At 45.4% G+C, this 14943-nt stretch overlaps 1 protein-coding gene across 2 annotated transcripts in view; it reads left to right on the top strand.

Moving 5' to 3' along the window:
- Positions 1 to 14943, top strand: part of MAP2K7 (mitogen-activated protein kinase kinase 7) — a 60540-nt gene that overhangs the window by 25607 nt on the left and 19990 nt on the right. For both annotated transcript variants that reach the window (XM_082255505.1, XM_082255506.1), the window contains 3 exons: positions 5817 to 5883; positions 8618 to 8731; positions 12399 to 12518. In XM_082255505.1, the coding sequence (XP_082111631.1) occupies positions 5817 to 5883; positions 8618 to 8731; positions 12399 to 12518 (301 nt within the window). The remainder of the gene's footprint in view (positions 1 to 5816; positions 5884 to 8617; positions 8732 to 12398; positions 12519 to 14943) is intronic.

Genomic DNA, 14943 nt, shown 5'->3' with positions numbered 1-14943 from the left:
ACTTAAGTCTTAGATTTACCCAGTTACGAACCAAAGGAAATTGGTGGAGAATGGCCAACCCAGATTCCAGATGCCTTCTCCAATTACAGCTATAGATCCTTCAGTAATAGGATAATCCTTGGGCCCCAGCGAAATTCTTCCAATTTCCAAATCTTTATTCCATTTCATTTAGTTTTGCAGAACTAGAAAATAAGGATTTAAAACAGATCATGTGTTCATCTATTCTTCACGGACTTCAGTGTATAAAGATGGAAACCAGTATAATGAAAATAGCAATGCGTTGAATTGTAACTCCACTTTGAATAAATAGAATCCTATGTGAGTGATCTAAACATAATTGCAGATTCTTGCCTGTTTCTGTGTTGTAGGCACTTTAGCAGGTCATGCTACTGAGTTTCTAAATCGGAGGTCTCAAATTTTCAGTACGAGGGCCACATTGTATATTTTACAAATATTTGTGGGCCAAAAAAAAGGGATTTTTGATTTACCGTAAAATCCAGTTCTCTGATGTTCATTGGTGGACACAGCTCCTCATCTTCTTGAATACGTGGGTTATACTGCCCCCTACAGGAGTAGGACACTAGGCAGGAAAGAACTGGACTACCCCTTTGGGGCCTTTGGGGCAGTCCTAGGGGTTATACTTCCACTCTCTGCTATAGGTACTTAGTTTTGTTACAAGCAGCGTCAGAAGAAAAAACCCAATTCCATTGAGGGGTGGGTGCCTTGTCCGTCAATGATTGCTCGGAGTTCCAATACATTGATCAGTAGCCCGGACTCTTCCTGAGTACAATCCGTGCCGAGGACGCCTCCCCAACCGGACAGGCTGGCATCCGTGATGACGACCGCCCAGTGCAGGGGGAAAAAAAGATTTTTCCTTGACAAAGTGCCGGAGAACAAAGCCACCAAACCAGGGACCCTCTCGTACTCCGGCTCAACAGGATCAGATTGTGTAGAGACTGTGGATTCTTGTTCCATTTTATCAGGATCTCTTTCAGAGATCTCGCGTGGAACTGAGCAAACGGAACCGCCTTGAAGGTAGACACCATCAGGCCCAGCACCTTCATGCAAGTCCGAAGAGATGACCGTCTGCTGGACAGCGGAAGCCAAATTGCCTCCTTCAATTTCTGGAGTTTTTCCAGAGGAAGAATCACCCTGGCTGAGAGTCAGACCCAGATAGTCCAGACTGGTGGACGGAACCAGAGTAGACTTCGGTTGGATTCTAAATCTTCAGAACTCCCGCAGAGTAATCTGCAAGTTGTCCTGAAGAGCAGGGACCCCAGGAGCTCAAAGTATCCTAACAGGAAGAAGGACCCTGCCAGGCGCCCCCCACCAGGCCCAGCCCCCTCGTTTGAACGTCCGGTTGCTGGCGGCGCTACCTACCCACCCCCATCGCCAGCTCAACACCCCAGACTGACCTATAACGGTATGTCCACCCCATAGGAGGGGGCATATGAGGGGTGACCAAGGCCTGCAGAAGACCACGGAGAAAGAGGAGGGGGGCGTTTGCCTGGGAAGGAGGGGAGCCCGGGGGTCCGACCATCCCAGGGAATGGCCCACGTCCACCCCAAAACTCTCTAGGGGTACAGGGGGGACAGCTACTTACCACACCAGGAACAGGGTGGGCTCCGCTTCGGACATACCACCGCTCCATAGTAATGTGGGTGCTGTCGGCCAGGAGGAACACTGCGACTCAGGCCAAAGCCATGACGTATGCGCCCTCGTGAGACATTTAACTCGCAGGCCAGCCCCCCTCCAGTGGGGCTATGTCACGGCTGACCTAGCGTGGAAATGCGGTCTGCATGCCCTCACTGGCCAGACTGGGGGGACCCTCTGGATCTAGATTATCCAGTCCGTCGCCCAGTCTGGCAATTGATTGTAGATTCTTATCAGGAACAAAATAATAGAGAGGAAAAAAATTCCATCTAAAGTCCTTACTCGTGACTAGGCAGAAAAAAAACCTATAGCGTAGAGGGGGAGTATACCCCCTGGGACTGCCCCATAGGCGTAGTCCAGTTCTTTTCTGCCTAGTGTCCTACTCCAGTAGGGGGCAGTATAACCCACGCAGTCAAGACGAGGAGCTGTGTCTGTCAATGAACGAAAGTGAAATCTGTTTTATAAATTCATTAATACGTTTTATTTTGCACTTTGTAATAGCCATGATTTGAAAATCCAAATAAATTTGAGATTATCAGAATGTCCCCTTACATCAGGTTCGCCATCAGACCCCTCTTTGGCGGAGTCCCCATCATAGTCTCTTCCTACATGTGTGCCCCCATCATAGTCCCTCCTTACATCTCTGTTCCTGTCGGAGCGCCTCTTTACATCTCTGTTCTGAAATTGCACAGAGCGGCTCTGATCCTCCTCTTCTAGGGTTTCGTGCTGCCACTCCTGGCTGCTCTTCTTCTCAGTGTGCCACTATAGAAAGCCTCTTCCTATGGTGGCACACCTATGGGCTCGATCCTAAGCTGCCCCACCTGCCTCCGTAGACCCAGTGCGGCTTCGCTCCGCTCCCTCGCCACAAGATTCGACCAATTGCTCCCACTACCTCAGCAAACCCTGAGAGAGCAAGGAGAGTCGCTGCAAATAGACACAACGCTGGATCAAGTGGGCACTCAGGTAAGTATAAGGGGGGGGTGTGTGAAGGGGGGGTGAAGGAGCGTTAATAATACCTAAACATTTTTTTACTTTACTGCAGGGAATGCATCAAGGTAAAAAATGGTTAGTCTTTAGAACCACTTTATTCCCCCCTTCCTCCCACGTGTGCCGCCCTCAGATTTTCCCCTTACATCTGTGTCCTGCTTTAGACCAACTGATCTGTTTCTCTGTGCAAGTCTAGGGATACCAGCTGCTGCAGGCCAGATACATTTTATAGTGATCTGGATGTGGCCCATGGGCCATACTTTATAGACCCCTGTTCTAAATGAAAGTGATAAGTTGGAAAGGACTGCCTGCTATAATCATGTTATCGGTTTTGGGGCCGTATTACAAGATATACATTGCATCACCTGTATACCTGTAGATGCTTAGATAGCACTGTTGAAACAAATGTGATCTTCTATGATCCTGCCACCTGCAACAGTTTATCAGCAATAGTAAAAGACATGTTTCAGTAAAAAGTATATCTAAAGCCAACATTTTTTTTATTTTGGTGAGAGTATGGAATGCTTAAAGTGTTACTAAACACACAGTTTTAATTTACATTGTCCTTTCTATTTCTGTATGTGGATGGTGGCACTAATTATTTTAAAAAAAAAAATCTAAGTACCTTTTTTCCTAACCAATATACAGCCATGACCCAGATCTTTACCAGCCTGTGTGCAGGGAAACATGGGTAGGAGGATTTTTTTGGCAGTAACATGCTGTGGGTGGATTTCTGCCAGTCACAGGCTGTATCACGCCATTCCAGCCTTCTGTCTTAGATTAACAGGGTGGAGAAGCCTCCATTAGTCTATACAAAATATCCCGCCTCCATTGTGTTTATCTGGTTAGTGGGCATGGAGGAGGAGGGAGTGGGCTGTCATTTACCACTATGTATACGCACATGTGTGACTGCAGTCACATGGGCTGCTCGGATGTAGTAGAAACTCACTAAAAAACTGAGCATGTCCAGAGTTGCCTCCACAGCTGAAAAATCCCTATCTGAATTGGGAACATGGACAGAAGGTGGAGGTTAGGGTTGCACCAATACCAGTATCGGTACCAAGCATTTGCTGGAGTACTTGTACTTACGCAAGTTTTTTATGATGTGGGTTTAGTGACACTTTTAAAATCCCTGTCAGTTTCAGTTTTTTTTGTTTGGCGGTGTCCCATTGTGAAAATTTCCCTCTGTCTTGTAGACCCAGCAGGAAGTATGATCTAGTGTCTCACCAAAGGGGACGCTAATCCCTTCTTAGACAGTTTGTCACCGAACCAACTGTCATTATTGGAAGTTTTCCCTTCCTCTCTTGGTCTAGTGATAATATAACCATTGGGATTTTCTCTCTCTTTCAGTATTGGTCACCTGGACAAACGGGCATGGATCTCTCGAACGGTTCTAACCTCTCACTACTCTAGGAATTGTGGTCTTTTGAGCGTACTCCCAGCATCGCAGAAACAAGTACTCCTTCCTCTTTCATAAACCGCTGCATGCACCACAGCAGCAGCTAAGGTAGCAGAGTTGGGATGGGGAGGAAGATTACATGTCTGGCTGTGCGAGAGAGCACTCATTCCTATGATGCGGGGTTGCACTCAATGGCCCACAAATCCTATCTTCTATGTAGGATGTGGCAAATGGTCTTTTTGGCCAGGCTTCAGGAAAGCCATACTTTGCCCACAGGTATATTTTTATTTAAAGTAAACTCAGTCTGTCTCTGCTGAAAGGCTGTTTTCCAAAGCTAATAATCTGTTGTTGGGGGTGATTTTTGGTGGGCTAAATCACCCTCTTTATTTGTATTTGGAAACTTGCACTCAAGTTCCCTTTTTTTTTATACCCACCAGTTAAAGTCTCACTTCTGCATTCTCCAATATCGTTTTTTTTTTATTGCCGATATTTTCGGACATTTAAAGAAAATTTTTATATATTTTTTTTTTTTTTCTTTTAAAGGTACTCCTGTGGAGGGATCTGGGGGTCTAAAAGACTTAAAACATTCAAAACACCAAGTTTGGCTGTTTTGAATGCTGTCATTTTTTTTTTTAATTTGGTGCCAAGTACCCAGAAGTGATGTCATGACATCACTTCCTGTTTTTTACAGGGAGACCCGATCAGAGCCGAATATGGCTTTGATCGGGTCTTCAGCGGCCGTGCAGGTAGGATGTCCGGGTCTCCCGGTGGGACGGGAGACCCGGACGAGCCGCGGAAGGAGGTGGGAGGAGGGGACGTCCCCTCCCGCTCCTTGTAATCACAGCCGTGCGGCTTCTCAGCCGCATCGGTTGTCATTACAAGACAGCCGACCGTCGGCTTACAAGACAGCCGACCGTCGGCTATGGACGCCGGTACCGGGGTGATGCCTCTAGCTGCAGGCATCACTCCGGTACAAGCACTTTCCCAAAATATCGGCAATATCGGTAACCTCCGGGGCCGATTCCAATATATTGGGGAAAGTGCATATCGGCCCCCCCAATATATCGGCTTTGCCGATTAATCAGTCAATCCCTAGTGCAAATCTTTTAGCTGCTGTCCCTTGGAAGAGCTAATGGTAAGAAGGCTCCATTGGCAAAGCGTATACCAGTACTAAATGCTCCAATACAACAGCGCCAGTAAGACACGATCTGACATGTTTATAATGCAGTGAATGTGACATTCATCATTTACTGGTGGTGATAAATTTGTGTCATTCATACACCTGCACCAGAAAGATTCACCTGCGGTAAATGTTTGGTGAATGTCCAATTCACTGCATTTTATCATGGCTATGTTGGATACTAAAACTGCAGCCAAATTCCCCCGGGCATAATCCACATCTTATACCTACAGCCCCTCTCTAGGAGAGCACTGGCTGCCGGGGTGCTTTTTACTGGTACCCCAGGCAAAAGTTTTGAGCAGTGTGATGGCTAAATGGCTATCACTGTTTCCATTGAGCTTTGGGATCTGAGTTTGAATCCCACCTGGGACTCAACCTGCATGGAGCAAACAAATCGAATGTCTATCTCTGCCCTTGTTACTGCAGATCACGGTCTCATCATTATTTACTGATTAGCTGATTATTGTTTACTTTGTATGCCCACCCTTTTTATATTTGTGATCTTTTAGTTTTTATGTAAACATGAAACTGCATCAGACTAAGAGAATAATTATAATGGTCAGGGTATTGGGATTCATTCTTTTTCTTTTTTTTCAGCACTGAAATTGACCAGAAGCTGCAAGAAATCATTAAGCAGACTGGCTATCTGTTAATTGATGGACAGGTGAGCTAAAGACACGAAGATCATTGTTATAGATATTGCTTTACTTGGTGTAGGTTAGGAAGCCCATAGTAATTAGGTACAGAATAATTTGGTTATACCATGTTCATAGCCCAGTCTCTCCAGCTTGTCCAATCAGAGAACACTTTGCATTCATTCAGAAAGTGCAAAGCATTCTCTGATTGGCGCCCTCCGAATGCAGCAAGGCAGCCACTCGCCATGGGACTGTAGATAAGTGGAGATCATTGGAGTAGCAATGTCTACTTTGGTGATTTCTAGCTTCCTGGGGGTTCAGCCAGATATGGTATATACACAGTAACAGTGCTTTGGTCCAAGCTAGACCAGTGTAACCATGTATAAAATATCCATACCTGGGCAACTTCTTTAACCACTTTAATACAGGGCACTTTCACCTCCTTCCTGCCCAGGCCACTTTTCAGCTTTCAGCACTGTCACGCTTTGAATGGCAATTGCGAGGTCATGCAATGCTCTACCCAAAAAAAATTACCATTTTTTTTTTTTTTTTTTTTTTTTTTAGACAGATAGATTTCTTTTGGTGGTATTTAATCACCACTGGGTTTTTTATTTTTTTGCTAAGAGCCCGAAAAAGTTTTTCTTAGTTTCTGTTATAAACTTTTGTAAATAAGCAAGTTTTCTCCTTTTACTAATAGGCACTGATGAGGCGGCACTAACATGCAGCACTGATATTGGGCATTGATGGGTGGCACTGATGAGGAGGCACTGAGAGACATTACTGATGGGCACTGATTTGCTTAGCTGATGGGCACTGATTGGCAGCATTGGTAGGCATCGCTGATGGGGCTGCACTGATGATCACTGACCCCCCCCCCCCCTGTCATTAGAGCCACTATCAGCTTTACTCTACTCGCGCCCTGTCAGTGTAAATAGAGGAATGCAGATAACTGGCACTTCCTAGTAACACTGTGATTGGACGCAGCTGATCACATGGTAAAGAGCCCACGTCATGGACTCTTTACCATGATCGAAGATGCAGTGTTTCAGAGCGACACATCGCACTACCGTTCGCCTCGCTGCTGAGGGCACACATGAGCAACTTGTTCTGCTGGACCTCATATGACTTTCAGTCAGAACGGGAGGGCTGTCACTTTGCTATAGGCCAGGCGGAAAGCTCTTAAGCACAGTGTAAATAAACAGAAAACATTGTAATCCTTAACAATAATTTTTCTTGTATTTGCTCCCTTTATGGTGTTATATATATACCCAGTTATCAGGAAGTATAATAGGATTGTACAGCACCTCCCCCTTGTTGAGAAAATGGGGTGTGTCCTGGGGGGGGGGGTGACAAAACTGTTCCCCATATGTACAGTCAGTGGTGTTGCCCTAGGTCTAGAAGTGTGTTACTGACAGAATCGCCAGGTACACCTGAAGGGGAAAGGAACAAATTCAGCCACCACATCTTAAGGACTGCTAAGCTGCAATATATCATTTTTTTTTTTTTTTTTGGGGGGGGGGGGGGGGGGAATGGTGTTAATCCTTTCTAGAATTGTTGTAGCTAGTTCGTTGTAGATGGTTGTCATCCCCCATCAGCTACGCCCCTCTTTGATTTCAGCACATTTACCATAGTCGCAGGATGAGGTTAAAGTGGATCTAAAGCCTCAAGGTTTTTTACTTCATTGCAATCTATGCATTAAACTCCATTCATACCTGAGCAATTCGAATCGCTGTGATTCAAAATTGCGGCAAATCACGGGATGCTTGTGCAATGTCACTACTTCTCAATGGCACCCCAATCACGGAGCGATTTCGCAGCGATTGTCAGCCGAAGACGCCTATCACACAAAAGAAGTTACAACTTTTGTGGACAGGTGTCCCGTGATTCTTTTTGCGCGATTTTAACATGATTCATAGAGTGACAATTGTGGCAAAATCGCAACGCGATTGGGGTACCATTGGAAGTGAGGGGGATCGCAAGAGATATGGATCAGGTGCAGAATCCCAACGATTCCGCCCATGATCCGGGATGGAGCCTAAAGGTAAAAAAAGTAATGTGCACCCCCCCCACCAATTCCTACCTGAGCCCGATCCGATCCAATTATGTGCACGAGAGCAGTGGCTCTTGCCACTGTCTCCCTCCTCATTGGGCAGATTGATAGCTGCAGTCATTGATTCCCACTGCTGCCAATCAATGCAGTGACAAGGGAGCGGAGCCAATTTACCTGGTCTTTGTCAATAGACACAGACTGGCCGGCTCAAGGGGAGCGAGCAAACATTGGTGCCCCCCAGGGAAAGTGGCTTTTCCTGGGGGCACTTGCCAAAGAGGAGGGGCCTGGAGCGCCAGCGGGGGACCCCAGAAAAGGAGGATCGGTGTGGCCCTTTGCACAAACACAGCAGGTAAGTATAACGTGTTGTAAAACTAAGGTTTATAATTGCCTTCATTAGTAAATCTCTCGGATCTGTATAAGACAGTGTAAAGGCAGTGTAGTAATTCACCTGTGATGGGTAGAAGATAATTGCATAAATACAGAACAGCTCCGGGTCAGTGCAATGGGGCAGTAGAGTAGTTTGGATTTTGGTCAGGTCATAATTCTGACGCAGACTAACTATTGTGTGATGACTATCTGGATTTGATGAGACCATATTTTCTGTACTCTCTTGCTGCCTGTTATAAATATAAAAAAAAATGTTTAAAATCCTACATTGTGTATTATATATGACAATGACTAAATTGCAGCTTTCACCGTTTTCTTTTTCTCAGAAATACCAGGCAGATATAAATGACTTGGAGAATTTGGGAGAAATAGGCAGTGGAACCTGTGGACAAGTCTGGAAGATGAGGTTTAAGAAGACCGGACATATCATCGCTGTGAAGGTATGTGATCATACCTATCTTGTATGGACTGTAAATAATATACTTATGACTAATCTGAAAAACCACAGAAAATGTTGGACCGTTTTAGCTTGACCTTATGATAATGATGGGGAGTTGACCTTACAATGATAATGATGGGGAGTTGACCTTACAATGATAATGATGGGGAGTTGACCTTACACTTGGCCTTTCTTTTTAAGGAAGATAACAGGCTATGGATTAGAGGATCAGTCCATATTTTAGTTATACTGGGTGTAATCTGCTGAGATTAGGGAACCCTTGGCTTGTTTTGAGTTCTCTATAGGTGATATCTGCCGTAATTCTCATTCTTGGTCTGCGGGGGGTTTGGTGTTTTCTGCTCACCTTGTGTGCATCTTGGCTCTTGTTGCTTGCTTCATAATATAAAGAAATTTAGCACAGAAATTAAGACACCCCCCCCCCCCCCCCCGTCATGATGGGCACTGCTGACCCAGAACACAAGCGCAGGGATCTCTCTGAGAGGTATTGGTTTTGCATTGACCTACCTTTTACACGATTGCTGGAGGGCTAGCTTTGTCAAGTCATATAATGAACCTTGCGCTCCATATATGTATATGTAATTGTGCCCTTTATGTGCCTCTTTGCTGATATGCTGAATAAATTGTTTAAAAGTTAGATTAATATACTTTTTCATCTGGCTTCCATAGTGCAGGAGGTGATGTCATCCTGCCGACCAAGATCATGGGAAGACCCTGCAGCACAGTGCTGGGAGAGGCTTCTCAGTAAGACCAGGACCACGTTACATTCCCCAGGTCTTGCTGGAAGGAGGATGACATCACCCTCGCCTAGGTGCCATAGATGGAAGCAAGGGAAAAGGTAAGTATGCCATCTAACTTTTTCCCCTGCATGTTTTTTTTAAAAGTTTTTTTAGGAGCAACGTCTGCTTTAGCTTGAAGAAGAATGAGGTTCAGCCTCTTACAAACCCCAGCAGTTTTGCGGCCCAGGAAAGGCAAAACAGAACCTTCTGGGCTGTTAAAGAGGAGTTCCGCCTTCCCCTAAAAAAAAATTAAAGTCAGCAGCTACACATACTGTAGCTGCTGACTTTTAATATTAGCACACTTACCTGTCCTGGAGTCCAGCAATGTCGGCACCCAAAGCCGCTTTTTGTGTCGGCTCTCGGGTGCTGCCGCCGCCATTCTGGGAAAGGGAACCCATCCATGAAGCCTTGCGGCTTCACAGCCGGGTCCCTACTGCTAATTCCTATTGGCTCGGCGGCAGGGGGAAGAAGGAGGGAGCCGAACTTCCGGGACACTGCGCCACGGCCCATGTCCCCGGAAGAGGGGAAGGGGTACCTGTCAGAAACTGGTACCCGTTTCCCCCTCCCCCCTGAAAGGTGCCAAATGTGGCACCGGAGGGTGGGAGGAAGCAAAAAAGCGGAAGTTCCATTTTTGGGTGGAACTCCGCTTTAATGTACAGTTATCTCTCAGGGAAAATAGTATAAAAGTATATCTAAAGCCAAAGCTTTTTTATTTTTTTTGCGTTGTCTCTGCTTTTGAATAAATCCTCATTATTAGCCTTGTGTAGAATTATTCCCAAAACAGAAAGATATGGTAAATCCAAAATTTGACATTTGTCCCCAGAACAATTGACAGCAGCTAAGACAGCCCATACTTTTATAATTTTTTTTCTTTAAACCGGCAGGTTGAACAAGAAAGAAATGATCTGATTCCCTCATCCACACATTCAAGGTGGATGGGGGGAATCCCTGCCGCTGTGGCATTGTGTTCTTAGAGTAGGGAGCCTTTCCCACTGTCGGAATACAATAAGTGCTGCCAGCTAGAGCCAGCAGCACTGATTGATCGGGAACACCCGACAGGCTGGTTATAAAGAAATTGATTGGTCGATTGACTTCTGTACAACCAGGGTTCCCATACATGGATCGAAATGCAGCTGTTACCTGCTGAACCAGTCGAATTGCGATCTATGTATGGCCAGGTGTAATGGCGATTTCCCCCTCACATTGGAGAACACAGTCTTAAAAATAAATTAAAATAAAAAATCAGGCATTTCAAACCTTTACTATTATATCCATATCCCAAAGAAAAGGTTGTTGCAATGTTAAACAGATATTAAACAATACTAATAAGTGAATACATTTATGTGTATAAATGACAAAATAAAGAACTAAGTGCACCACACTGTGTACTAGTGGTATAATATATATACCATCAGTTGACCAAAAATATATTCAGAATCACATAATGGACACACTAATAGTGATGATTAAATACACACAGAATAGGTAAAGTGGATGTAAACCCCATTCCTGAAATTTGAACTGGACACATATATCTGTGGTGTTTATCTCTCTCCAAAGCTCTAAGTCCCCAGTTCCTCTGTTATCAGCATGATAACTTCTGACAAGCTCTCCTACACAGGAGATAAAAGCAGCTGGAAATTGTTTGTCGGGGTGGGTGCATAAGATTAGCAGAGAGCTGGTCTATTCACAGCATAGCTGTGTATGTTTAGTCCTTTCTCTTCCTATGTGGAGGGGGTTGCCTTTCCTCCAAGCAGCTGTCTCCTAGTGTATGCCAAGACTCCACACCCAGTGCTGGAACAGGAAAAAAAAATTTTTTTAACACAATGTTCACTTGTAGAAAGCTGAAGACCGCAGATATACAAATATAAAGGAGGAGAGTAACCGCGCTAAGTGAAAAAGAAGCTGCAGGTTCAAGTGTGACCAACACCCAATAAGTAATATAGTTAGACAAGCTGCGCTATTTACTTGAAGAGGTGTCGTTCAGACATATGTGATATCAATAATCATAAGCAAACTTAAATTGTGAAAGAAAAAAAGAAATAATGATTATATTATATAAAAAATGTATATCTCCCAATATTGAAAAAAGGGAAATTATATAACGAATACAATAGAAAAAAGTTCATATAGTCTCTTAATCAGGAGAATCCCAAAAGGTAATGAAGATTGATATTCGCCAAACTTCACTAGGTGTATAATGACCACCACCAGTAGTACAAACTGCTTACCAGAATGTAATTCTATGCAAGCCAAACAAACGGGGATTTAACACCCAAGATCTCCAAATGGCTAGGCACTCCAAAGGTAGATGCTCCACTACACCTCCAGGGCTTGGACCAAGATCATATATTGGGATCATCCAACATCAGACTGCATACATATGAAAAAAGATAAATGGTACCATAGCGTAACACTGATAAATAGTAATCGAGCATTAAAGAAAAAGCACTTACAAACGTAATAGAAAGTGAGCATATAGTGTATCACACAAGCCGTGAAGGATCCCAAAAGGTAGTAGATAAATTCCGATAAGCACCAGACTCCCGCCGCTGTCAATCAAAGTCACTTAGCCAATCAGGAGAGAGAGGGGGCAGGGCCGAACGGCAGCTCAGTGTCTGAATGGACATACGGAGCTGCAGCTCTGCTTGGGTGCCCCATAGCTGGCTGTGGGGGCACCCGTCAGGAGGGAGGGACTTGAGACGAGGAGAATCCGGGCTGCTCTGTGCAAAACCAACAGCACAGAGGAGGTAAGTATAACATGTTTGTTATTGGAAAAAAAAAAACTTTACAGTCACTTTTAAGGCCTACAGGGAGCATGATAATATCTGATTGAATTCTGAAGACCTAGTAACTTTCTTTGTCTTTCAGCAAATGCGCCGTTCAGGAAACAAGGAGGAAAATAAACGTATTTTGATGGATTTGGATGTTGTACTGAAAAGCCATGATTGCCCATACATAGTACAATGTTATGGCACTTTCATCACAAATGTAAGTTTATTGATTTATTGTATACAGCCTGGAATAGAGCTCAGATGAATTTGCAGTCAATTTGGGTTGTGAACATTGATCCAGATTGGGTTCCCATCTTCTCTAGTGTGTTATATGTTTTTTTTTTTATATAGTGTATGTATAGCAGTTTTTTTTTTATCCAGGGTTCTATGGAACCTTAGTGTACCTTCACAGGTTATTAGGGGTTCTTGAGTGGGGAGCAATTTCTATCTCTCAGATAAGTAACCACTTACACCAATGATCTTTTAAGCTACCTGTAAAGGTGGGGATTCTTCCCACTGAACACAAATATAAAGAACATGCTTACCTGAAAATCACACTCTTTCGTTCATTGACGGACACCGCTCCTCATCTTCTTAAATACTTGGGTTATATTGCCCCCTATACTCCCACTCTCTGCTATAGGTACTCAGCTTTTTTTTTGCCTAATCAGGAGTAAGGACCTAGTTCCTTGCTGGGATCTCTGGTCCTAGTGATTTTTTATTTATTTTTTTCTCTCTTTTATTATTTTGTTCCTGATGAGAATCTACAATCAATTGCCAATGGCCGGCGAGTACGTGCAAGACCGCAGCTCCACGATAGGTCGGTCGCGTCATAGCCCTACTGGACAGGGCTGTCTTGCTAGTTAAGTGTCTCGCGAGGGCGCATACGACCTGGCTTCGGTCTGAGTCGCAGCGTTCCTCCTGGCCGACAGAATCCATTTGACGATGGAGCGGTGGTCTGTCCGGAGTAGTGCCCACCCTGTTCCTGGTGTGGTAAGTAGCTATCCCCCCTTTACCCCTGGAGGGTTTTAGGGTGGACGAGGGCCCCTCCCTGGGATGGTCGAACCCCCGGGCTCTCCTCCTTCCCAGACAGCGCCCCCCTCTTTCTCCGTGGTTTTCTGTAGGGCTTGGTCACCCCCCCCCATCTGCCCTCCCCTAATCCCCCGCCCCCCCATGGGTTGGACGTACCGTCTTAGGTCATTCTGGGGTGTTGAGCTAGCGAGATGGGGGTGGGTTGGAAGTGTGCCAATCCCTGGTTATTTCTCTTCCTGATCGATGCATGGGGTGCAGTTGGTGCGGAGCTGTAAGTGCCTGATCGGTGGTGGTGAGTTTTTTTTTTTTTTTTTTTTTGTGGGGTTCTCTCTCCCTCTCTCTGCTGTAGCAGCAGTAGTGCTCTGTGCTGGGCCTTGTGGTGCCACCAGCGCGGTAGGGTGTCCCTTGCAGTGTGATACTTTTTTGTGTGTGTTCCCCTCTCCATTAATGGTGTCCCTGGAGCATATTTCACCACCTGATCTCCTCTCAGAGGCTGCCGGGCCCTCCGGGTCCCGACAACTGACTGCACTGACCGGGGTCCTGGAGTCCTTGTGTCCAAGGTAGATTTGTTCCTAGAAAAAAAGGGCTAGCAAGAAGTGTCCCCTGCCTTCACCTGCTTCCTCTGTCTCATCAGATACTGAATCTGATTCAGCCACCGCGAATGCGAGTTTCCCTTCTGGGTCTGCGTCCACACACCCTACATGCTCAGATATGAGGATGTATCCTCTGCTCCTCTAGCCGCACATGAAAAGGCACTAGTGGATGCACTGATTGTATCAGTGTGGGAAACCTTAAAGATGGAGGATGCGACTAACATAGCATCAGAGGTACGAGTCACCTTTGGCACCCACAGGTCCTCCAAGGCAGCGAAGGTGTTCCCCTTTCCTGCTTTCTTTGACAATTTTTGTCACAAAACAGTGGGGTAGCCCAAAACTGTTGCAATCCCTAAGCGTTTTGCAATGCGGTACCCTTATGAGGATTCCCTCCTTAAAAAAAATGGATGGTTCCTCCTGTAGTGGACTCCCAGTTTCCAGGTTGAATAAAGCCACTGTAATTCCAGTTAAAGAGTCCCGGTCTTTACAGATCCGGCTAATAGGAGGTCGGAGGCCTTGACCCGCCATATGTTCACTGTGGCTGGTTCGGTACTTAGGCCGGTATTTACTTTTGCCCTGGTGTTGCAAGCTATAGCTGAGTGGGCAAAACTTTTACGATGGGACCTGGAAGGGGAACAGCTCCTCCTGCCTTTGTGGAGTTGGCGGATCAATTAGTCCAAGGGATACATTTTGTCTGTGATGCCTCTTTGGATGCGGCTCCCTTGATTTATAGACTGTCTGTCTCAACAGTGGTTCTGCTGCATATTATCTGGCTGTAATGCTGGACTGCGGACCAGGCTTCTAAGAAGGCCTTATCCGATCTTCCATTTGTGGGGGATCGCTTGTTGGAGCTTCCTTGGAAGACTTCATCAAAGGCCTCACAGGAGGAAAGAGTACTCTTCTTTTACAGGCTTCCAAGGGTAAGGAGCCCCGTTGCAGACGGGGGGTCTTTTCTGCTCACAAGCTGCCTTTTCATCCCTCAGGGTCTCAAGACGGGGGTTCTAAGCTCTTCAGGGC

This window comes from Pelophylax lessonae (genome assembly GCF_965119305.1).
Source record: "Pelophylax lessonae genome assembly, chromosome: 4".
Lineage (NCBI taxonomy): Eukaryota > Metazoa > Chordata > Amphibia > Anura > Ranidae > Pelophylax > Pelophylax lessonae.
The sequence above is the reverse complement of the archived record's forward strand: the minus strand, read 5'-3'. Positions and strand labels throughout refer to the sequence as shown.